At 46.8% G+C, this 24,095-nt stretch overlaps 1 protein-coding gene across 1 annotated transcript in view; it reads left to right on the forward strand.

Moving 5' to 3' along the window:
- LOC311129626 (diacylglycerol kinase beta-like) overlaps positions 1 to 24,095 on the forward strand; it is a gene marked incomplete at its 5' end in the record, with an annotated part of 182,349 nt that overhangs the window by 155,626 nt on the left and 2,628 nt on the right. Inside the window, one exon of the mRNA XM_084161974.1 lies at positions 1,263 to 1,464. Coding sequence (XP_084018100.1) covers positions 1,263 to 1,464 — 202 coding nt within the window. The remainder of the gene's footprint in view (positions 1 to 1,262; positions 1,465 to 24,095) is intronic.

The following is a 24,095-nucleotide window of genomic DNA, read 5'->3' on the forward strand; positions in this document are numbered from 1 at the left end:
CGAGAACAATCACACACAACACACAATGAACGACAGAGGGTTATATAGGGAATACAATACAACATAATAGGAAACAGGTGTACACAATCAAGACAAAACAAGTCAAACACAGAAACATAGATCGGTAGCAGCTAGTACTCCGGGGACGACAAACGCCAAAGCCTGCCCGAGCAAGGAGGAGGGGCAGCCTCGGCTGATTCTGTGACAACTTCAAAGCTACTGTAAATATTATTCAATTCTACTGTAATGTCTACGGGTGCACCTCTCAATAATATACCCAAATGGACACAGTTATAAGCAGTTTTCCCCTATTCTTCATCACCTTGCAATGCTCTTTTCAGGCTGTATCAGATAGCCTTATACACATTAAGAACACCTGCTCTTTCCACAACATAGACTGACCAGGTGAATCCAGGTGAAAGCCATGATCCCTTATTGATGTCACTTGTTAAATCCACTTCAATCAGTGTAGATGAAGGGGAGGAGACAGGATAAATAAGGATTTTTAAGCCTTGAGACAATTGAGACATGGATTGTGTATGTGTGCCATTCAGAGGTTGAATGGGCAAGACAAAAGATTTAAGTGCCTTTGAACGGGGTATGGTAGTATGTGCCAGGCACACCGGTTTGTGTCAAGAAATGCAACGCTGCCAGGTTTTTCAAGCTCAACAGTTTCCCGTGTGTATCAAGAATGGTCCACCACCCAAAGGGCATCCAGCCAACTTGACACAACTGTGGGAAGCATTGGAGTCAACATGGGCCAGCATCCCTGTGGAAAGCTTTCGACACCTTGTAGAGTCCATGCCCCGACAAATTGAGGCTGTTCTGAGGGCAAAAGGGGGGTTGCAACTCAATATTAGGAAGGTGTTCCTAATGTTTGGTATACTCAGTGTATGTGGTTCACATGAAACATACTGTCATATGACACCATCATTAGCATAGGTTAAATGAAAACACAAGGTCGTAATCTTTATAGTTCTTGCCTTGGAAATGCGGAATAGACAATTATCACTAAGTATCTTTTGAAGAGGAGCCCTTGTTACACTCTAATGATCAAAAGTAGCAGCGCTGCGAAGCCTCCTTGAAGATACTTTAGCCATAGTGTCGAGAGTTCTCTGTCTCAGTTCTCTGTCTCAGCCATTGTCTCAAGTCTTCGTACAGTCTCTCTCTCTCTCTCTCTCTCTCTCGCTCTCTCGCTCTCTTTCTCTACCTCTCTTTCTCTACGTCTCTCTTAATCTCTATCTCTCCGTCCCTCCCGTCAGTGTGACGGTATCATCCTGGACCTCAGCAGCACGTCGTTGGAAGGCATCGCCGTCCTCAACATACCCAGCATGCACGGCGGCTCCAACCTGTGGGGCGAGACCAAGAAGAGGCGGAACTACAACCGCATGAGCAGGAAGGTTCCGGATAGAATGCCCGTCAGTACCGTCATCGATATAAAGGAGCTCAAGTTCTGTGTTCAGGGTGAGTCAACTAACCCCCCCCCCCCCCCCCCCACACACACACACACACAACACCAGTATGATGTACCCTTTTCACATTATTGTGAACATTTCACGTTATCCTTTCAGCATAGTTCCAGTAACTATGCGTGACCAGGCCAGCTCAACACAGCTTGGTTTGGATCCGCTTGGCTTGCTTTGGCTCAGCTTGGTTTGGTTTGGCTCAGTAGTGGGAAAAGCTCTAAGGTGTGAAGTGGGACCCGTTCTGGCCTTGCCAATATGTCACCACTATATAGCTTTAATAATTATTTCCATCCCTGATTTCAGCCATTAGGATTTGGTGTAATGTGTTTCTATGGGTGTCAAAGGATCCATTGTGTCTGATTGGTCTGTCATTTCATGACGATATAAGAGCCTGTGTTCTATGCCAAACACTATGTCATTTGCACACTTAAGTAAGTCTTGTATTCCCTTCCCTCTACTCCCTAGCCAAGACTTGTCATATAGAACGAGTCTGCACTTTCTGTGGAAGCTTGGCTGTGAGAGAAGACTGTGAGGGATCACTTACTAAACAGTCCTAGTGTCATATTCTAAGTGTTTCGTACTGCCACAATGTCACCCACCAGCCAGCGGCCAGAAGAATGTCAGCTCTCTGTGGTGTCGCCCGGGTGATGTTGTAACCCTCAGTGAGTCATGAGCATCCTCTCTGTCCCAGAGGACATTGGGGGCCAGCTACACACACACACACATTGGGGACGAGTTGCGCTTGCAGGACTGGTGCCCGCTGGCCTAGGTCGGTGACGAGCAGCTGTTTTTGGTTGCTATGAATTAACCTCTAACACTGAACACTAAACACTAAACACTAAACACTGAACACTGAAACAGTCTCAGAGGCTGGGCGGCTGAATTCTGCTGGGCTAGCAGGTCTGTTTCACTCTGCTGAGAGGAGAGGAGAGGAGAGAGAACACCCCCCCCCCCCCCCCGCTATCTCCCTCTCTTCTGCTGTCCATCTCTCTTGGTGTGTGGTTCCAAGTGCCTGCAGCTTCTGTGGTCTCTTTATTACTGTCCCTAAACCTGCTCTTTGTGTAACAGACATAACTAGGGCCTACAGTGAACATGATGAAGATAATGATGGTGGTGAGGATGAGGATGATGAGGATGATGAAAAGGCAGATTCCTGGTTGTCACTAGTTACCACAGCAACAAAGTCAAAATTGTCTATCGTAAAAATTCATGAAAACAAAAATTAACTTTTAGTCTTATTTTAGGGCTAGGCATAAGGTGTGGTTGGTTAAGGTTATGGTTAGGTTTAAAATCAGATTTTATGTAGAGAAATTGTAGAAATAGGCAGGGTTTAGCCATAATTATGACTTTGTGGCTGTGGTAACTAGTGACGACCCAGATTCCTTGTTGTCTGTTTATTACATTCTTCCTGTCTGTGACACTGTAGCTCTTCCTCATCTCTCTCCCTCTCTTTCATCCATCCTCTTTCTTTCTTCCTTAACCACCCCGCCTCTGTGCTTCTCATTCGACTGAACTAGTTGAAATCCTGTTTCCATGGAGACCCTCCGGCTCCACTGAACAAGAGAATGAGAGATCCGCCAAACTGGAGAGCAAGAAAAACACAAAGAGAGGGAACAAGCCAGGAGGCTGCTGCCAGCTGTGTGACTCATATCAGTCATCTTTAACTGCCCTGCAGGCAGCCTTCACTGTTCTCTGCTGACCTGCCCTTCAGCACTACCGTATTGTAACATACTGTACAGTACTGTACACTCTCACATTGTCACCCTCCCACCCAGCCCCTCACCACCCATCAACACCCTCTGTCCCGTCTGAGGCCAACGTCCAGCCCCTGTCCTGGCACAGCGACTCGTTCTAACAGCTTCTAGTCCAAAGGTTCTCCAACAAGAGGACATTCTGTCCATATGCTGCCTGTAGTATTTATAGCCTGAGAAAACAGAGGAGAGGATACTTTTATCCACACACACACACAAACGTACACATTAGTGGAGGCTCCTCGGAGGAGGAAGGGGAGGACCATCCTCCTCAGTGAATTTCATAAAAATCAAAATAGTGAAACGCTTAAAAATTGATCCTTTTTAGATAAACCTATACTAAATATATTAATGTCACCAAATAAATAATTGTTTAAAACACACTGTTTTGCAATGAAGGTCTACAGTAGTAGTCTCAGCAAAACTCTGTAGGGTAGCACCATGGTGTAGCCGGAGGACAGCTAGCTTCTGTCCTCCTCTGGGTACATTGACTTCAATACAAAACCTAGGAGGCTCATGGTTCTCACCCTCTTCCATTGACTTACACAGTAATTATGACAACTTCCAGAGGACATCCTCCAACCTAGCAGAACACTTGCAGCATGAACTGACATGTTGTCCACCCAGTCAATACATTTTTGACACGCCGGTGTAAATGCTAAACTGCTTTCTGAATGTACACTGTATTGCATGATTGTAGCCGGTTTACTAACGCGTTAGTTCTAGTAGCTTTGTTGACTATGACGTGACAACGATATAGGCTGTGTGTAGCAGTTAGCGGTACTGATGTGAAGGTTTGGCTTGGAAAGGTTTTTTCGTCTGGTCACAGACAGCTGATGTGCTGTGCACTGAAGTCCACAAGCAAAGGGAAAAGGTGAGAGGAAGAGAGCGTGTAGATATAGTTGCGAGAATGAATTATATGAGCAAAGTGATCATGCTGTTTTTATGTGGCTGCTATGAAAGTGAACTATTTGCGTGTGATCAGGGTGATCAGGGGTGTATTCATTCCGCTGATTCTGTTGAAAAACGTGCCACTAGAGATCCTGGTTCGAGTCCAGGCCCTGTCGCAGCCGTCCGCGACCGGGAGACCCCTGGGGCGGTGCACAATTGGCCCAGTGTCGTCCAGGTTAGGGGAGGTTTTGGCCGGCAGGGATGTTCTTGTCCCATCGCGCACTAGTGACTCCTGTGGCGGGCCGGGTGCAGTGCACGCTGACACGGTCGTCAGGTGTACGGTGTTTCCTCCAACACATTGGTGCAGCTGGCTTCCGGGTTAAGCAGGCATTGTGTCAAGAAGCAGTGCGGCTTGGTTGGGATCTGCCTTTCGGAGGACGCACGGCTCTCGACCTTCGCCTCTCCCGTGTCCGTACGGGAGTTGCAGCGATGGGACAAGACTGTAACTACCAATTGGATACCATGAAATTGGGGAGAAAAAGGTGTAAAAAGGTGTAATAAAAAAAATACACTGCTCAAAAAAATTAAGGGAACACTAAAATAACACATCCTAGATCTGAATGAATGAAATAATCTTATTAAATATTTTTTTCTTTACATAGTTGAATGTGCTGACAACAAAATCACACAAAAATTATCAAAGGGAATCAAATTTATCAACCCATGGAGGTCTGGATTTGGAGTCACCCTCAAAATTAAAGTGGAAAACCACACTACAGGCTGATCCAACTTTGATGTAATGTCCTTAAAACAAGTCAAAATGAGGCTCAGTAGTGTGTGTGGCCTCCACGTGCCTGTATGACCTCCCTACAACGCCTGGGCATGCTCCTGATGAGGTGGCGGATGGTCTCCTGAGGGATCTCCTCCCAGACCTGGACTAAAGCATCCGCCAACTCCTGGACAGTCTGTGGTGCAACGTGGTGTTGGTGGATGGAGCGAGACATGATGTCCCAGATGTGCTCAATTGGATTCAGGTCTGGGGAACGGGCGGGCCAGTCCATAGCATCAATGCCTTCCTCTTGCAGGAACTGCTGACACACTCCAGCCACATGAGGTCTAGCATTGTCTTGCATTAGGAGGAACCCAGGGCCAACCGCACCAGCATATGGTCTCACAAGGGGTCTGAGGATCTCATCTCGGTACCTAATAGCAGTCAGGCTACCTCTGGCGAGCACATGGTGAGCTGTGCGGCCCCCCAAAGAAATGCCACCCCACACCATGACTGACCCACCGCCAAACCGGTCATGCTGGAGGATGTTGCAGGCAGCAGAACGTCTGTCTGTCACATGTGCTCAGTGTGAACCTGCTTTCATCTGTGAAGAGCACAGGGCGCCAGTGGCGAATTTGCCAATCTTGGTGTTCTCTGGCAAATGCCAAACGTCCTGCACGGTGTTGGGCTGTAAGCACAACCCCCACCTGTGGACGTCGGGCCCTCATACCACCCTCATGGAGTCTGTTTCTGACCGTTTGAGCAGACACATGCACATTTGTGGCCTGCTGGAGGTCATTTTGCAGGGCTCTGGCAGTGCTCCTCCTGCTCCTCCTTGCACAAAGGCGGAGGTAGCGGTCCTGCTGCTGGGTTGTTGCCCTCCTACGGCCTCCTCCACGTCTCCTGATGTACTGGCCTGTCTCCTGGTAGCGCCTCCATGCTCTGGACACTACGCTGACAGACACAGCAAACCTTCTTGCCACAGCTCGCATTGATGTGCCATCCTGGATGAGCTGCACTACCTGAGCCACTTGTGTGGGTTGTAGACTCCGTCTCATGCTACCACTAGAGTGAAAGCACCGTCAGCATTCAAAAGTGACCAAAACATCAGCCAGGAATGTCTACCTGTTGTCTATTCCATTTGCACAACAGCATGTGAAATGTATTGTCAATCAGTGTTGCTTCCTAAGTGGACAGTTTGATTTCACAGAAGTGTGATTGACTTGGAGTTACATTGTGTTGTTTAAGTTTTCCCTTTATTTTTTTGAGCAGTGTATAAAAAACATACCTGAATTTGTCCACTAGAAACTCTAAATTGCAACTGTTGGACTACTGATTACACCCTAGATCAGCTAGATGCAGGCAAGAGTGTGCAAGGTGGTATTGAATGTGTCACTGTCTGTCACCTTCATTCCTCAAAATTCTCTCGACCTGTACACCTACAGTATGTTGTAAACTTTCATTCATAGGCTGGCTAGGGTACAGTAGCCTAAACCTTTCGATGTTACATAGAGCTGGCTGAATTGAATATGAATGACAGTCATCCAATATGCTGTAATATAGAAATAAGACCATGCTCATAAAAAATAAAAAATCTTCCCTCATCTTAAACGGCACCGACCACCTGTATATACAGTGGGGAAAAAAAGTATTTAGTCAGCCACCAATTGTGCAAGTTCTCCCACTTAAAAAGATGAGAGAGGCCTGTAATTTTCATCATAGGTACACGTCAACTATGACAGACAAAATGAGAAAAAATATCCAGAAAATCCCATTGTAGGATTATTAATGAATTTATTTGCAAATTATGGTGGAAAATAAGTATTTGGTCAATAACAAAAGTTTCTTAATACTTTGTTATATACCCTTTGTTGGCAATGACACAGGTCAAATGTTTTCTGTAAGTCTTCACAAGGATTTAACACACTGTTAATGGTATTTTGGCCCATTCCTCCATGCAGATCTCCTCTAGAGCAGTGATGTTTTGGGGCTGTCGCTGGGCAACACGGACTTTCAACTCCCTCCAAAGATTTTCTATGGGGTTGAGATCTGGAGACTGGCTAGGCCACTCCAGAACCTTGAAATGCTTCTTACGAAGCCACTCCTTCGTTGCCCGGGCGGTGTGTTTGGGATCATTGTCATGCTGAAAGACCCAGCAAAGTTTCATCTTCAATGCCCTTGCTGATGGAAGGAGGTTTTCACTCAAAATCTCACGATACATGGCCCCATTCATTCTTTCCTTTACACGGATCAGTCGTCCTGGTCCCTTTGCAGAAAAACAGCCCCAAAGCATGATGTTTCCACCCCCATGCTTCACAGTAGGTAGCATTCTTTGTCCTCCAAACACGACGAGTTGAGTTTTTGCCAAAAAGTTCTATTTTGGTTTCATCTGACCATATGACATTCTCCCAATCCTCTTCTGGATCATCCAAATGCACTCTAGCAAACTTCAGACTGGCCTGGACATGTACTGAAGACTTATCTCTTCAGTAGGTCATATGATTGAGTGTAGTCTGGCCCAGGAGTGTGAAGGTGAACGGAAAGGCTCTGGAGCAACGAACAGCCCTTGCTGTCTCTGCCAGGCCGGTTCCCCTCTCTCCACTGGGGTTCTCTGCCTCTAACCCTGTTACAGGGGCTGAGTCACTGGCTTGCTGGTGCTCTTTCATGCCGTCCCTAGGAGGGGTGTGTCACTTGAGTGGGTTGAGTTACTGACGTGATCTTCCTGTCTGGGTTGGCGCCCCCCCTTGGTTTGTGCTGTGGTGGAGACCTCTGTGGGCTATACTCGGCCTTGTCTCAGGATTGTAAGTTGGTGGTTGAGGATATCCCTCTAGTGGTGCGGGGGCTGTGCTTTGGCAGAGTGGGTGGGGTTATATCCTTCCTGTTTGGCCCTGTCCGGGGGTTTCTTCGGATGGGGCCACAGTGTCTCCGGACCGCTCCTGTCTCAGCCTCCAGTATTTATGCTGCAGTAGTTTATGTGTCGGGGGGCTGGGGTTAGTTGGTTATACCTGGAGTACTTCTCCTGTCTTATCCAGTGTCCTGTGTGAATTTAAGTATGCTCTCTCTAATTCTCTCGTTCTCTCTTTCTCTCTGAGAACCTGAGCCCTAGGACCATACGTCAGGACTACCGGGCATGCTGACACCTTGCTGTCCCCAGTCCGCCTGGCCTTGCTGCTATTCCAGTTTCAACTGTTCTGCCTGCGGTTACGAAACCCCTACCTGTCCCAGACCTGCTGTTTTCAACTCTTAATGATCGGCTATGAAAAGCCAACTGAGAGACCTGAGCCCTAGGACCATACGTCGGGACTACCGGCCGTGGTGACTCCTTGCTGTCCCCAGTCCGCCTGGCCTTGCTGCTATTCCAGTTTCAACTGTTCTGCCTGCGGTTATGGAACCCCTACCTGTCCCAGACCTGCTGTTTTCAACTCTTAATGATCGGCTATGAAAAGCCAACTGAGATTTATTCCTGATTATTATTTGACCATGCTTGTCATTTATGAACATTTTTGAACATCTTGGCATGGTTCTGTTATAACCTCCACCCGGCACAGCCAGAAGAGGACTGGCCACCCCTCATAGCCTGGTTCCTCTCTAGGTTTCTTCCTAGGTTTTGGCCTTTCTAGGGAGTTTTTCCTAGCCACCGTGCTTCTACACCTGCATTACTAGCTGTTTGGGGTTTTAGGCTGGGTTTCTGTACAGCACTTCGAGATATTAGCTGATGTACGAAGGGCTATATAAAATAAAATTGATTGATTGATTGATTGATACTGGCTTAAGCAGGGGGACACGTCTGCACTGCAGGATTTGAGTCCCTGGCGGCCTAGTGTGTTACTGATGGTAGGCTTTGTTACTTTGGTCCCAGCTCTCTGCAGGTCATTCACTAGGTCCCCCCGTGTGGTTCTGGGATTTTTGCTCACCGTTCTTGTGATCATTTTGACCCCACGGGGTGAGATCTTGCGTGGAGCCCCAGATCGAGGGAGATTATCAGTGGTTTTGTATGTCTTCCATTTCCTAATAATTGCTCCCCCAGTTGATTTCTTCAAACCAAGCTGCTTACCTATTGCAGATTCAGTCTTCCCAGCCTGGTGCAGGTCTACAATTTTGTTTCTGGTGTCCTTTGACAGCTCTTTGGTCTTGGCCATAGTGGAGTTTGGAGTGTGACTGTTTGAGGTTGTGGACAGGTGTCTTTTATACTGATAACAAGTTCAAACAGGTGCCATTAATACAGGTAACGAGTGTAGGACAGAGGAGCCTCTTAAAGAAGTTACAGGTCTGTGAGAGCCAGAAATCTTGCTTGTTTGTAGGTGACCAAATACTTATTTTCCACCATAATTTGCAAATAAATTCATTAAAAATCCTACAATGTGATTTTCTGGATTTTCTTTTCTCAATTTGTCTGTCATAGTTGACTTGTACCTATGATGAAAATTACAGGCCTCTCTCATCTTTTTAAGTGGGAGAACTTGCACAATTGGTGGCTGACTAAATACTTTTTTCCCCCACTGTAGCTCCATTCTTGTGTATTTTATTGTCCCCCACAATTGAATCGGGGAGGGGAGGGGACTGAATCTGTCTCCGTCTGTACGTTCGTACGTTCATCACACACGATATCTCAGAGAGACAGCGCTGGCCCGATTTTGCCGAAACTTGCCATAGATATCTGTCATTTACAAAATTACACTGATTGGCCCAAGGCAGGAGCTTATAGTAATAAACTGAAATGTGTTTGTCACACGCAAAATCTCAACTTGACCCAAAGGGGGGGGGGGGGCGACATGTTTACTGTTGCAGTACGCCATTGGACTTGTATTGCATCCATAACATCTTATCATTGGTGATGTCCCATCTGCATTTCTGACTATTGAACACTGCAACAGTGAACACTCTGCCATGGCTCCTTCAACTAGCCTAACCAACATCTGGCATCCTTGGCCCTTTTCTGGTCTCTGAAAGATCAATATCATTAAATGTCAAGCAGTGTTTGTTTGCCTCAGGCACACTGATTAACAGTGCTTTTAAGCTGTCCAGTCATGAAGTACCTTTAAAGGATCTGCCTTGCTTGTTATTTGCTCCTCTCTCACAGCCCTGTGTGTTTATGCCTAATTGTTTTGCATGAGCGTCTGTGTGTGTGTGAGTATGTGGGTGTGGGGAGTTTTTGCATTTCTTATGTTTTCTGGGTATATGCAATTTATGGTTATTGCGATTTACTCTGTAGCAATGTGTTTGTGTGAATTTATTTTGCATGAATGTCGGTGTGTGTGTGTGTGTGTGCTTGGAACTACACACTACTTTTTTTAGCAAAAATAAAATATGGGTAAAGTAGGCAAGAATTTCCATTCTTTTCGGCATCAGACCTGCGTACTTGAAACATTGTTTATGTGTAGATGTTAAGTCCCCCATATGGCGGACTTTGAGCGGTTCTGGACCAGTTCTGACTGACATTTTGGTGTACAAAGCACTCTGTAAAACGCCATAGGGTCCCGTGCCTTATAGTGCCAAAAAGCCCCATCTGTCTGCTCTCCGTTGCCACTCTCTCAGCGGAGCTGACATGAAGTGTCATGTTTCAGACCCCACATTTGTATAGTGAGTGATGTGTCACATTTTCTGGTCGATCCAGACAAATAATCAATGTTCTCTTCTCCAGCCTGGGAGACGGCATATGAACGGTGACAGTCTAGCGAGTCCAGTCATTGTGGTTTCATCTCACTGTGATATTCTCAGCCGGATTTAGAGCTCTCAACATGAAAAATTACTAAATAATGTCATAGAATTGAAAGAAGACCACTTTCTCTTGATCACAAACGGTCTAAATCATTTCATGCTTAAAGCTGAAGTTGTAACGAGTCTGCACGTACTGTATTTGAATGGTGTTTCTGTCGTCAGTTATATGAAATAGTGCCAATATTGTCACGAATTCAGCCGAGGCTGCCCCTCCTCCTTGCTCGGGCAGGCTTCGGCGTTCGTCGTCACCAGAGTACTAGCTACTACCGATCCATGTGTCTATGTTCGACTTGTTTTGTCTTCATTGGTCACACCTGTTTCCCATCATGTAGTTATGTCTTCCCTATTTAACCCTCTGTTTCACACTGTGTGTTGTGCGTGTTTGTTCATGTTTTGGTTGTCGATAGTGTGCGGGTTTGTTCCTCTCTGCGTGGAGGTTTTGTTCATTCATTTTACCTACGAGTAAAGTACGCTTTTCGATTAGCTCTGTGTCCTGCACCTGACTTCGTCTACCGCATTACACTGACGCCTTGACAGAAACACGCACCCTATTATGGAGTCAGCAGGTACAGCAATGCCAGCCGGATCGATGGAGGAACGCGTCCAACAACAAGCGGCCATGATCCAGGCTCTCGGCACCGCTATGGAACAAGTGGTTAATACCATGGAGCGATTGGAGAGAGGAGGCTGTCCGGTAAAGCGCTCGAGTGGGCCAACGCCGAGTGGGGGGGAATAGATGCCGCAACTGTAAGCTATGCGGAGTTTACCCGCCGCTTTAGGGCGGTATTCGATCATCCACCAGAGGGGAGAGCGGCGGGTGAGCGTCTATTCCACCTCAGACAGGGGAAGAGGAGCGCGCAGTAGTTTGCACTGGACTTTCGGACTCTGGCTGCCAGCGCAGGATGGAATGAGAGGGCCCTCATCGACCACTACCGTTGCAGCATAAGGGAGGACGTTCGTCGGGAACTAGCCTGCAGGGACACCAACCTAAACCTGGACCAACTGGTGGATATGTCAGTCCGACTGGATAACCTGTTGGCCACCCGCGGATGTCCGGATCAGGGGCCGTCCATTCCATCCCCCAGCACCTCCGACCCTACCCCTATGGAGCTCGGAGGTGCTGCTCTGAGGGAGACCGGTAGAGGGGCCGTCCCCTGCACCAACTGTGGCCGCAGAGGACACACTGCTGGTCGGTGCTGGGGAGGGTCTTCAAGGAATCGAGGCAGTAGGCAGAGCACTGGTGGACCGTTTCAGGTGAGTAGGCACCCAACTCACCCAGAGCTCCCTGTTGCGCATATGTGTATAGATGTTGTGTTTCCAGAGTTTTCTTCCCATTCCCAGCATAAGGCGCTAGTAGATTCAGGCACAGCTGGGAACTTTATTGATCGTCAGTTTACCCGTAGGTTAGGGATTCCTATTGTGCCAGTTGATGTGCCCTTCCCTATACATGCCCTAGATAGTCGCCCTTTAGGGTCAGGTCTGATTAGGGAGGTCACAGCTCCACTCTGGATGAAGACGCAGGAGGGGCATGAGGAAACAATTAGTCTCTATCTGATTGATTCTCCTGCGTTTCCAGTGGTGTTGGGGCTGACTACCGTGGTCTTAATCAGATCACTGTAAAATACAGCTATCCACTACCTCTAATTGCTAGTATGACGGAGTCATTGCACGGGGCGCGCTTCTTCACAAAATTGGATCTCAAGAGCGCGTACAACCTGGTGCGTATCCGGGAGGGAGATGAGTGGAAGACATTTAGTACCACCTCTGGGCACTATGAGTACCTCGTCATGCCATACGGTTTGATGAATGCTCCATCAGTCTTCCAATCTTTTGTTGATGAGATTTTTAGGGACCTGCACGGGCCGAACATGTAGTGGTGTATATTGATGACATTCTCATATACTCCGCTACACGGGCCGAACATGTGTCCCTGGTGCGTTGGGTGCTTGGTCGACTGTTGGAGCATGACCTGTATGTGAAGGCGGAGAAATGTCTGTTCTTCCAAGAGTCCATCTCCTTCCTAGGACACCGCCTGTCCACGTCAGGTGTGGAGATGGAGATTGACCGCATTTTGGCCGTGCGTAATTGGCCGACTCCAACCACGGTGAAGGAGGTGCAGCGATTCTTGGGTTTTGCCAACTACTACCGGAGGTTTATACAGGGCTTTGGTCAGGTAGCGGCTCCCATTACCTCCTTGCTGAAGGGAGGACCGGTGCGTCTGCAGTGGTCAGCTGAGGCGGACAGGGCTTTTGGTCATCTGAAGGTCCTGTTTACTTCGGCTCCGGTGCTGGCTCATCTGGATCCTTCCTTGGCATTCCAGGTTGAGGTGGATGCGTCCGAGGCTGGGATTGGAGCTGTACTGTCTCAGCGCTCGGGTACGCCACCAAAACTCCGCCCCTGTGCTTTATTTTCTAAGAAGCTCAGTCTGGTGGAGCACAGCTGATGTGGGGGATCGGGAGCTGTTAGCTGTGGTTAAAGCACTGAAAGTGTGGAGGCATCGGCTTGAGGGGGCTAAACACCCTTTCCTCATTTTGACTGACCTTCGCAATCTGGAGTACATCCAGGCGGCGAGGAGGTTGAACCCTCGCCAGGCAAGGTGGGCCATGTTCTTCACTCGTTTTGTGTTTACGCTCACTTACAGACCAGGTTCCCAGAATGCTAAGGCAGACGCCCTGTCCCGACTGTATGACACAGAGGAGAGGTCCATTGAGCCCACTCCCATACTTCCGGCGTCGTGTCTGGTGGCACCGGTGGTGTGGGAGGTTGACGCGGACATCGAGCGGGCGTTACGTACCGAGCCCACTCCCCCCCCCCCCCCCCCCCCCCCCCCCCCCCAGTGTCCAGAGGGTCGGATGTACGTGCCGCTCGAGGTTCGCGATCGATTGATCTATTGGGCTCACACGTCATCCTCCTCTGGTCATCCTGGCATCGGTCGGACAGTGCACTGTCTTAGTGGGAAGTACTGGTGGCCCACTTTAGCCAAGGACATGAGGGTTTATGTTTCCTCCTGCTCGGTGTGCGCCCAGTGTAAGGCACCTAGACACCTGCCCAGAGGAAAATTACAACCCCTACCCGTTCCACAATGGCCGTGGTCCTACCTATCGGTGGACTTTGTTACGGACCTTCCCCCTTCACAAGGGAACACCACGATCCTGGTCGTTGTGGATCGGTTTTCTAAGTCCTGCCGTCTCATTCCTATGCCAGGTCTCCCTACAGCCCTACAAACTGCTGAGGCCCTGTTTACACACGTCTTCCGGCACTACGGGGTACCTCAAGGGTCTGGAGGGTGTTCATGGAACGTATGGGGGTCTCGATCAGCCTTACCTCAGGTTTTCACCCCGAGAGTAATGGGCAGGTGGAGAGAGTTAACCAGGATGTGGGTAGGTTTCTGCGGTCCTATTGCCAGGACCGGCAGGGGGAGTGGTCGGGTTTTATCCCCTGGGCAGAGATGGCCCAAAACTCACTCCGCCACTCCTCTACTAACCTTACTCCTTTCCAGTGTGTGTTAGGTTATCAGCCAGTCCTGGCACCTTGGCATCAGAGCCAGATCGAGGCTCCTGCGGTGAAGGTGTGGTTTCGGCGCTCGGAAGAGACCTGGAACGCTGCTCATGTACACCTGCAGCGGGCCATCAGGCGACAAAAGGCGAGCGCCGATCGCCACCGCAGTGAGATCCCGGTGTATGCACCGGGGGACCGGGTCTGGCTCTCGACCCGAAACCTGCCCCTTCGCCTGCGCTGCCGGAAGCTGGGTCGGTGGTTTGTGGGGCCATTTAAAGTCCTGAGGAGATTGAACGAGGTTTGTTATAGGTTACAGCTTCCTCTTAATTACCGTATTAACCCCTCGTTCCATGTGTCTCTCCTCAGGCCGGTAGTAGCTGGTCCACTCCAGGAGTCTGAGGTACGGGAGGTTCCTCCGCCCCCACTGGACATCGAGGGGGCACCGGCGTACTCTGTCCGTTCCATCTTGGATTCGAGGCGTCGGGTGGGGGGCCTGCAGTATCTCGTGGAGTGGGAGGGGTACGGTCCGGAGGAACGGTGCTGGGTCCCTAGGAGGGACATCCTCGATCCCTCCACGTTGAGGGATTTCCACCGTAGTCATCCGACTGTCATCCGACAGTCATCCTGCTCCGCGTCCTCCTGGCCGTCCCCGAGGCCGGGGTCGGCGCACAGCTGGAGCCGCGCGTCAAGGGAGGGGGTACTGTCACGAATTCAGCTGAGGCTGCCCCTCCTCCTTGCTCGGGCAGGCTTCGGCGTTCGTCGTCACCGGAGTACTAGCTACTACCGATCCATGTGTCTATGTTCGACTTGTTTTGTCTTCATTGGTCACACCTGTTTCCCATCATGTAGTTATGTCTTCCCTATTTAACCCTCTGTTTCACACTGTGTGTTGTGCGTGTTTGTTCATGTTTTGGTTGTCGTTAGTGTGCGGGTTTGTTCCTCCCAGCGTGGAGGTTTTGTTCATTCATTTTACCTACGAGTAAAGTACGCTTTTCGATTAGCTCTGTGTCCTGCGCCTGACTTCGTCTACCTCATTACACTGACGCCTTGACAAATATTGTACTGTCACTAAGTATGATCATATTTATTTTACAGTTATTAGAAAAAAGGTCATTTATAATTAGATTATCACTCTATTCAGAAAGCATTTCAGTCATTTCAAGCCCTATTGCCCCACTTTTGTTGAATAAGTAAAACAATTATACAGTGGGGAAAAAAAGTATTTAGTCAGCCACCAATTGTGCAAGTTCTCCCACTTAAAAAGATGAGAGAGGCCTGTAATTTTCATCATAGGTACACGTCAGCCATGACAGACAAATTGAGATTTTTTTTTCTCCAGAAAATCACATTGTAGGATTTTTAATGAATTTATTTGCAAATTATGGTGGAAAATAAGTATTTGGTCACCTACAAACAAGCAAGATTTATGGCTCTCACAGACCTGTAACTTCTTCTTTAAGAGGCTCCTCTGTCCTCCACTCGTTACCTGTATTAATGGCACCTGTTTGAACTTGTTATCAGTATAAAAGACACCTGTCCACAACCTCAAACAGTCACACTCCAAACTCCACTATGGCCAAGACCAAAGAGCTGTCAAAGGACACCAGAAACAAAATTGTAGACCTGCACCAGGCTGGGAAGACTGAATCTGCAATAGGTAAGCAGCTTGGTTTGAAGAAATCAACTGGGGGAGCAATTATTAGGAAATGGAAGACATACAAAACCACTGATAATCTCCCTCGATCTGGGGCTCCACGCAAGATCTCACCCCGTGGGGTCAAAATGATCACAAGAACGGTGAGCAAAAATCCCAGAACCACACGGGGGGACCTAGTGAATGACCTGCAGAGAGCTGGGACCAAAGTAACAAAGCCTACCATCAGTAACACACTAGGCCGCCAGGGACTCAAATCCTGCAGTGGAGACGTGTCCCCCTGCTTAAGCCAGTACATATCCAGGCCAGTCTGAAGTTTGCTAGAGTGCATTTGGATGATCCAGAAGAGGATTGGGAGAATGTCATATGGTCAATGAAACCAAAATAGAACTTTTTGGCAAAAACTCAACTCGTCGTGTTTGGAGGACAAAGAATGCTACCTACTGTGAAGCATGGGGGTGGAAACATCATGCTTTGGGGCTGTTTTTCTGCAAAGGGACCAGGACGACTGATCCGTGTAAAGGAAAGAATGAATGGGGCCATGTATCGTGAGATTTTGAGTGAAAACCTCCTTCCATCAGCAAGGGCATTGAAGATTAAAGGTGGCTGGGTCTTTCAGCATGACAATGATCCCAAACACACCGCCCGGGCAACGAAGGAGTGGCTTCGTAAGAAGCATTTCAAGGTCCTGGAGTGGCCTAGCCAGTCTCCAGATCTCAACCCCATAGAAAATCTTTGGAGGGAGTTGAAAGTCTGTGTTGCCCAGCGACAGCCCCAAAACATCACTGCTCTAGAGGAGATCTGCATGGAGGAATGGGCCAAAATACCAGCAACAGTGTGTGAAAACCTTGTGAAGACTTACAGAAAACGTTTGACCTGTGTCATTGCCAACAAAGGGTATATAACAAAGTATTGAGAAACTTTTGTTATTGACCAAATACTTATTTTCCACCATAATTTGCAAATAAATTCATTAAAAATCTTACAATGTGATTTTCTGGATTTTTTTTCCTCATTTTGTCTGTCATAGTTGACGTGTACCTATGATGAAAATTACAGGCCTCTCTCATCTTTTTAAGTGGGAGAACTTGCACAATTGGTGGCTGACTAAATACTTTTTTTCCCCACTGTATGTGATTTTTCATATTTACATAATATTTGTACTATGTACTTGAACTTGTGTCCTCAAACGTGAGTACACCTCAGCAAATTCCAGACCTTTCTAAAACTATGCAACATTACCAGTTATTGTTTATGGCCAATTCATGAAAAATAATTACGTTTGGGTATGTCTAGTTAGGCGGAAATCAACATTTTGCCCTATCAATAGGCTAAATTACACATTATGACTCCAGAGTGATCTGTTCATGCAATCTGTAGTCTATGACATTTCTGATTTAGATGATTTTTCACGAAGTAGTTTAAATGTAGTGATCTACTTTTTCAAAGTAACTTCAGTTAAGTAAACTACACTGAGTGTACAAAACATTAGGAACACCTTCCTAATATTGAGTTGCACCCCCCTTTTGCCCTCAGAACAGCCTCAATTCATCAGAGCATGGACTCTACAAGGTGTCGAAAAGCATTCTACAGGGATGCTGGCCCATGTTGACTCCTATAATTCCCACAGTTGTGTCAAGTTGGCTGGATGTCCTTTGAGTGGTGGACCATTCTTGATACTCACGGGAAACCGTTGAGTGTGAAAAACCCAGCAGCGTTACAGTTCTTGACGCACTCAAACTGGTGCGCCTGGTACCTACTACCGTACCCCGTTCAAAGGCACTTAAATATTTTGTCTTGCCCATTCACCCTCTGAATGGCACACATATACAATCCATGTCTCCATTGTCACAAGGCTTTAAAATCTGTGTCAAGGCTTCTTTAACCTGTCTCCTCCCCTTCATCTACACTGATTGAAGTGGATTTAAAAGGTGACATCAATAAGGGATCATAGCTTTCACCGGGATTCACCTGGTCAGTCTATGTCATGGAAAGAACAGGTGTTCCTGATGTTTTGTACACTCAGTGTATATGTTTCTTAAGGGTAGCTTTAGTGTAGCTTAACTTTTTCCAGTGTGAAGTAATTGGTAGCATGGTAAACAACATTTTCTGAGTAGCTTCCTCAACACTGTGTGTGTGTGTGTGTGTGCAGCTTATTACTAATTGTTTGCGACACTTGTTTGCTCTGCCGCAATAAGATCATGCTTTTTAAGCTGTGCTCTACAGATAAGGCAATCAGTCAGTTTACCCTAAGCAGAGTGAAAACCCTGCTGGCCTGGTTCTCCGGACTGACACTTCAAATCTCTGATTCACCTCCTACACATCTCCAACAACTAGAACGTTCACCCTGATCCACAGGAATATATGGCTACATAAGACAGGCCTATATGCTTTATATGGCAGTGAGAGTCACACAACTGGGAACTGGAGACAGCTTCACTCTTTTTTTTGTTTTTTTGTTGGGTAGATCAGCTTTAATATTGCAGATAGATTGTAACTTCCATCAATGTAATTGTCTGCATCATTGAAATTGCAACCAACGTTCTATGGCTTGTTTCAGAAATAGTGATATTTGGGAGATGATTTCCTTTTCAAATAACTGAAAGTGAGAGGTTGTAATCTGAATAAAGGGGAAAAGGCCATTCCTGAACATGGGGTGAGACAATCTTACTAATTTGCTAGAGAACCAATTCAGATTTAAGTATAACTTTTGTATGACTGAAGCTTTTAGTGATATGTCTAATGCTTTAATATTTAATAATTAATTTTGTCTTGCTTGCCGTTCCAAATAAAATGGAATCTTTTTTTCTCATATAATTTAAAAAACTGTTCGCTAGGCGTAGGCAAGTCCATAAGCAAATAGGTAAACTGGGATAATACTAAAGAGTTAATCAGGGTGATTTTTCCACAAATAGACAGGTATTTACCTTTCCATGGTAGCAAGATCTTATCTATTTTTGCTAACTTTCATTTGATCATTAAAGATCATTTATTTCATTTGGGATATGTATTCAGAGTATATCCACATCACCATCAGACCATTTTATTGGTAAACTACATGGTAATGTAGGGTTCCACCTGGAACCAAAAGGGGTTCTTCAAAGGGTTGTCCTATGGGGACAGCCAAAGAACCCTTTTTGGTTCTAGATAGCACCTTTTTTTCTAAGAGTGTAGAGTCAAGCCAGCTCGAGTTACAAAGCAAGGAAGGATAGTGGTGACAATGTCAAATACTGTCTCAGTCTGTAGATGAAGTCAGGGGTTAGTTACTGCTACTGCTGTTGATGGGGAAGAAATTGATAATTGTCAGATGGTCAGAGGAGGGGAGGTACTGAAGGGTCCTTTAGTGACCAGGACAGGGGCAGAAAGCAGCCCTGTTACACCCCCCCAACTACATCTCCTCTGTTACACCCCCCCAACTACATCTCCTCTGTTCTCTCTCTCTCTCTCTCTCTCTCTCTCTCTCTCTCTCTCTCTCTCTCTCTCTCTCTCTCTCTCTCTGTCTGTCTGTCTGTCTGTCTGTCTGTCTGTCTGTCTGTCTGTCTGTCTGTCTGTCTGTCTGTCTGTCTGTCTGTCTGTCTGTCTGTCTGTCTGTCTGTCTGTCTGTCTGTCTGTCTGTCTGTCTGTCTGTCTGTCTGTCTGTCTGTCTGTCTGTCTGTCTGTCTGTCTGTCTGTCTGTCTCTGTCTGTCTGTCTGTCTGTCTGTCTGTCTGTCTGTCTGTCTGTCTGTCTGTCTGTCTGTCTGTCTGTCTGTCTGTCTGTCTGTCTGTCTGTCTGTCTGTCTGTCTGTCTGTCTGTCTGTCTGTCTGTCTGTCTGTCTGTCTGTCTGTCTGTCTGTCTGTCTGTCTGTCTGTCTGTCTGTCTGTCTGTCTGTCTGTCTGTCTGTCTGTCTGTCTGTCTGTCTGTCTGTCTGTCTGTCTGTCTGTCTGTCTGTCTGTCTGTCTGTCTGTCTGTCTGTGTGTGTGTGTGTGTGTGTGTGTGTGTGTGTGTGTGTGTGTGTGTGTGTGTGTGTGTGTGTGTGTGTGTGTGTGTGTGTTGTAGAACTGTACCATTGCAGATTAAAGCCTGGCCAGGTCCCAACAACCTCTCCCTACAGGAGTTCTTTCCACCCTCCCTCCCCCTTAACACATTCTGGTTTGAGTCACACCATGGCCGTAGTGTGGGCTATTTCAGGGCACTGCCATCCAGGGACAGGTTATTGTTTTTACTCACACAGCTAAAACAGAATGGTTTATTTTTCATTTCCCCCTGTGTTGTTTGCGATTACAGAAATAGACTAAACTATACTAAAATTATCCACCCAGCGAGGATTGTGGGAAGAGCTATGTCTTCCTGGCACATACTTTCAACTGTCAAGAACTTCTGGTTCAATAGCCAGTCTTTCCTATGAGAGTATATGAGACTATGGGAGTATATGAGAAACTTTGTAAGTGTCCCTCATATCTGAAGAGTTGGATGGTCAAGCAGGTCTTTTCCCATGAGAACTGTCATGAGAAGTATTGCTTCTGAATGGCATACGAACGCTGCATAAAGCGTTAGAGAGTGTGAATATTTGTATATTAAAAAGCATATGTTATGTGAACAAAAAGTGTCTAAATATACTGTATGTGAGAAAGGAAGGAGAGGAGTTAATAATGATCATGTATCTGTCTCCGTGGTAGTATTCCTCTGTACGCTGTCAGTGGGCCAAGTAGGCCACACCCACCCACACACCTTTAGCACCCACTCACCTTTACTTTACCGCAGTAACAGTTACACGGTGTGGTCTAGTTCTTCTTGACCATCTGTCCTCACTCCGGCCTCCACTCCGGTCTCCTCTCCTTCCTCTACTCCATCTCCACTCCGGCCTCCACTCCGGCCTCCACTCTGGCCTCCATTCCGTCTCCTCTCCAGCCTCCACTCTGACCTCTACTCCGGTCTCCTCTCCTTACTCTACTCCGTCTCCTCTCCGGCATCCACTCCGGCCTCCTCTCCAGCCTCTACTCAGTCTCCACTCCGGCCTCCACTCTGGTCTCTACTCCGGGCTCCTCTTCTTCCACTACTCCGTCTCCACTCCGGCCTGCTCTCCGGCCTCCACTCCGGCCTCCACTCTGGCCTCCACTCCGGTCTCCACTCTGGCCTCCACTCCGGTCTCCACTCCGGCCTCCACTCTGGCCTCCACTCCGGTCTCCACTCTGGCCTCCACTCCGCCTCCACTCTGGCCTCCACTCCGGTCTCCACTCCGGACTCCACTCTGGCCTCCACTCTGGTCTCCACTCTGGTCTCCACTCTGGCCTCCACTCTGGCCTCCACTCCGCCTCCACTCCGGCCTGCTCTCCGGTCTCCACTCTGGCCTCCACTCTGGCCTCCACTCCGGCCTCCACTCCGGCCTCCACTCCGACTACCCTGAGACAATGACAGTCGGACTAAGCCAGGAGCTAGGGGGTGGAGGAAGGAAACAACAACATGCACTGGTTTATAAATACATAACAGAGCAATTATTGGAACACATACTGTAGGTAGGGCTACTGTAGGGGGCAGTAGTATCAAAGCAGTTGTGTATCAAAGAGGTTCATTTTGAAAACGATTGAACTGGTATGGAGTGGTTGCCAAGGACGGACTACAAACCTCAAACATTATTTTGTAGAACTGCTATACGGCTCATAATAATGGCTGGAATAGATTGAATGGAATGGTATCAAACGCCATTCCATTCATTCCATTCCAGCCATTACTATGAGCCCTCCGCACAATTATTCATAGTGTCATAGTGTAAATAGTCATAGTGTCATAGTGTCACTAGTCCCCTCGCCACTAATCCAGGGCTCTTCATGCCAGGTTTGCTCTTAATGGATCTCAATCCTATTATTCTTTCTGTGGAAAACGATATTGTTAGAGGCAGAGGATCCCTATGGGGCCCTACTCCCAACATAGTGCACTACTATTCCCTATGGGCCCTGGTCAAAAGTAGTGCACTATATAGGAAATAGGGTGCCATTTGGGACACAGCCTGAGAGTTTGGTTAGGACGCGTCCTTGGTCCTCCAGTCTAGTCCCTTGGGTGGGTGGGACGAGGCACTGGCTGACCAATGTAGCACCGCCGCTGAGATGTCCTGGGCTGAAATGGCCCCCATGGACTAGGGAAACAGGCAGAGGGATGTTTTTTTTTGTATTTAGGACGGTTTCCTATTCTCTGACTGGTTTAGGACAGTTTCCTATTCTCTGACTGATTCCCCCTGCTCCAGTTGATTTGGGATGGTTCGCCCTGCTCTGGCTGATTAAGGACGGTGTGACCATGAGTGATCACTGGGCATATATCCGGGGCACAGCGGCACAGGGGGAAAAGGGGAATGGCTACAGGGCGATTTGTTACCATTTGTGCCCATGGCATGGGTGTTTTTGTCCCCTCTCCAAACCCAGCACATCTATTCTCACATCAATCAGTTATTCTCTATGTCAGATACTGCTATCTCAGCCCACACATCATTTTAGATGTGTAGAAAGAATTGAGTCCACAATATGTATTCAGGATGACTCATTCTCAAACTAAAGTTGAAGCAGAAGTACATGAAACATCACATTTCGCTGTAGGCTTACACTGTGTGTATGTACACTATACAGTATCTGAATGATACTCTACTGCTGTGTTGCTTTCACCCCATAGGTAGTGTGTCATGCTGTGGAGCCAGCACATACACTTACTGTGTTTTACCCTAAGTGATTTTAAATGTTTCCCCCCATCACTCATCTGACATTTGCTGTAAAATTGTAATCTAAAATATTTAAGAGTTTGAGTGACTCACTGACTAACTTATCTCTGTATAAACTTTAACAGCATCCACGAAATGCCAACTTTCTTTAACCCTTCCTTTATGTTAGATTCGGCTATAAACCAGTTATATTACGGGTCAGTTTGACCCGGTACAGTAAGTAAAGGAAATATATTTTCCCTTATCTAAATGTCGCTGAGAATGTCCTCTTTCAGTTGCTATTTTCCCTGGGTTGATAGCCACAACCGTTCAAAAGTTAGAGCCAAATGTTTGATGCATGGAAAAAGTAATACATCTGTCAGATTGTCGGTGATCCGACGTCGTAAATCATAATTTGTCAAAACTCAGTTTTAGCTCAACTTCAGATCAGTGTTCAGTGTTGCTCAGCCTCTGAGCGTCATAGGGAAATCATATATCTCTTATATCTATGTGATCGGCATGGTCGCACCATTCCTGTGCAGAAAGCAGCTTGTTTCTAGGACATTCCGTTCAAGAGTTAGAAAAGGTCAAGTTCAAGGGTCAAATTGCGGGTCAAATTGACTTCAGATCAGTGTTGCTCAGCCTCTGAGCATCATAGGGACATTATAGTTATATTTGTGTGATCATCGTGTTTTCACCATCTCCGTGCAGAAAGCAGCTTGTTTCTAGGACCATTCAAAAGCTATATAGACCAAGGTCAAGATCAAATTGCGGGTCAAATTGACCCAGAACATCATGGATGTCACTTTTCCTGTACCGGGTAGTGTGTTTTTTGGTATTTTGTATTATGTGTTTTAAAAGTTTGAGACCCATACCTAGGAGAGTAGATGAAGAGTCATGGTGAATTTTTTTGGTAAAATAGTATTTCATTGATTTCAAACAAAACAATAATGTCAAATTGAGTGAGTGAGAGACAGACAGAGAGACAGAGAGAAAGAGAGCGCAGATAAGAGACACTGAAACAGTGGGATTTTAGAGAGTAGAAAGTAGAGGAAGAAAACTTATCTGAATAGTTGAAAAATCTATTTAAATTGTTTGTGGACATTCAATTTCCTGGGTGCTTTACAGTGGTGTAGTGAAGGGTATACACAGGTGTACGCCGTATACCCACTTTTTTTCCCCATTCGGCATAGCGTATACTCTCTTCTTAATCCCTACTGATGCGTATCAATATACGCCGTATCAATTTTGTAGTACAATAGAGAAATGATGCACAATGTAGCCTACAACGCAAAGCACATGAAATATTTGGCTTATCCAATTGGACAAAAACTAAATAATGTGTAGGAGAACAGCGGCTGAAATGGTTCTGATTGGCTGGTCATTCAGAACAGTATTTTGCTTCAATCATAGATTTTTTCTTGGCAGCACCTTGGCTATTTGCTTTATAAAGGCATTCATAATATTATTTAGCTATCTAAAGTTTCTGGAGCAAAAGTATAGAACACTGTGGGTTTCTTTTTTACTATACGATGAATAAAAATAGGGTCACAATCAAAATGTTCTACAGTGTATCCTGTCATTAGCTGTTCTAGTGCCCTTCTATGACCCAACTAAATCTCTTCGAAACTCGTCAATGTACTCTACCATTCTCCATTTGCTATGTTCTTTCTTTGCTGAGAAAT

This window comes from Coregonus lavaretus (genome assembly GCF_964263955.1).
Source record: "Coregonus lavaretus genome assembly, chromosome: 5".
Classification (NCBI taxonomy): Eukaryota; Metazoa; Chordata; class Actinopteri; order Salmoniformes; family Salmonidae; genus Coregonus; species Coregonus lavaretus.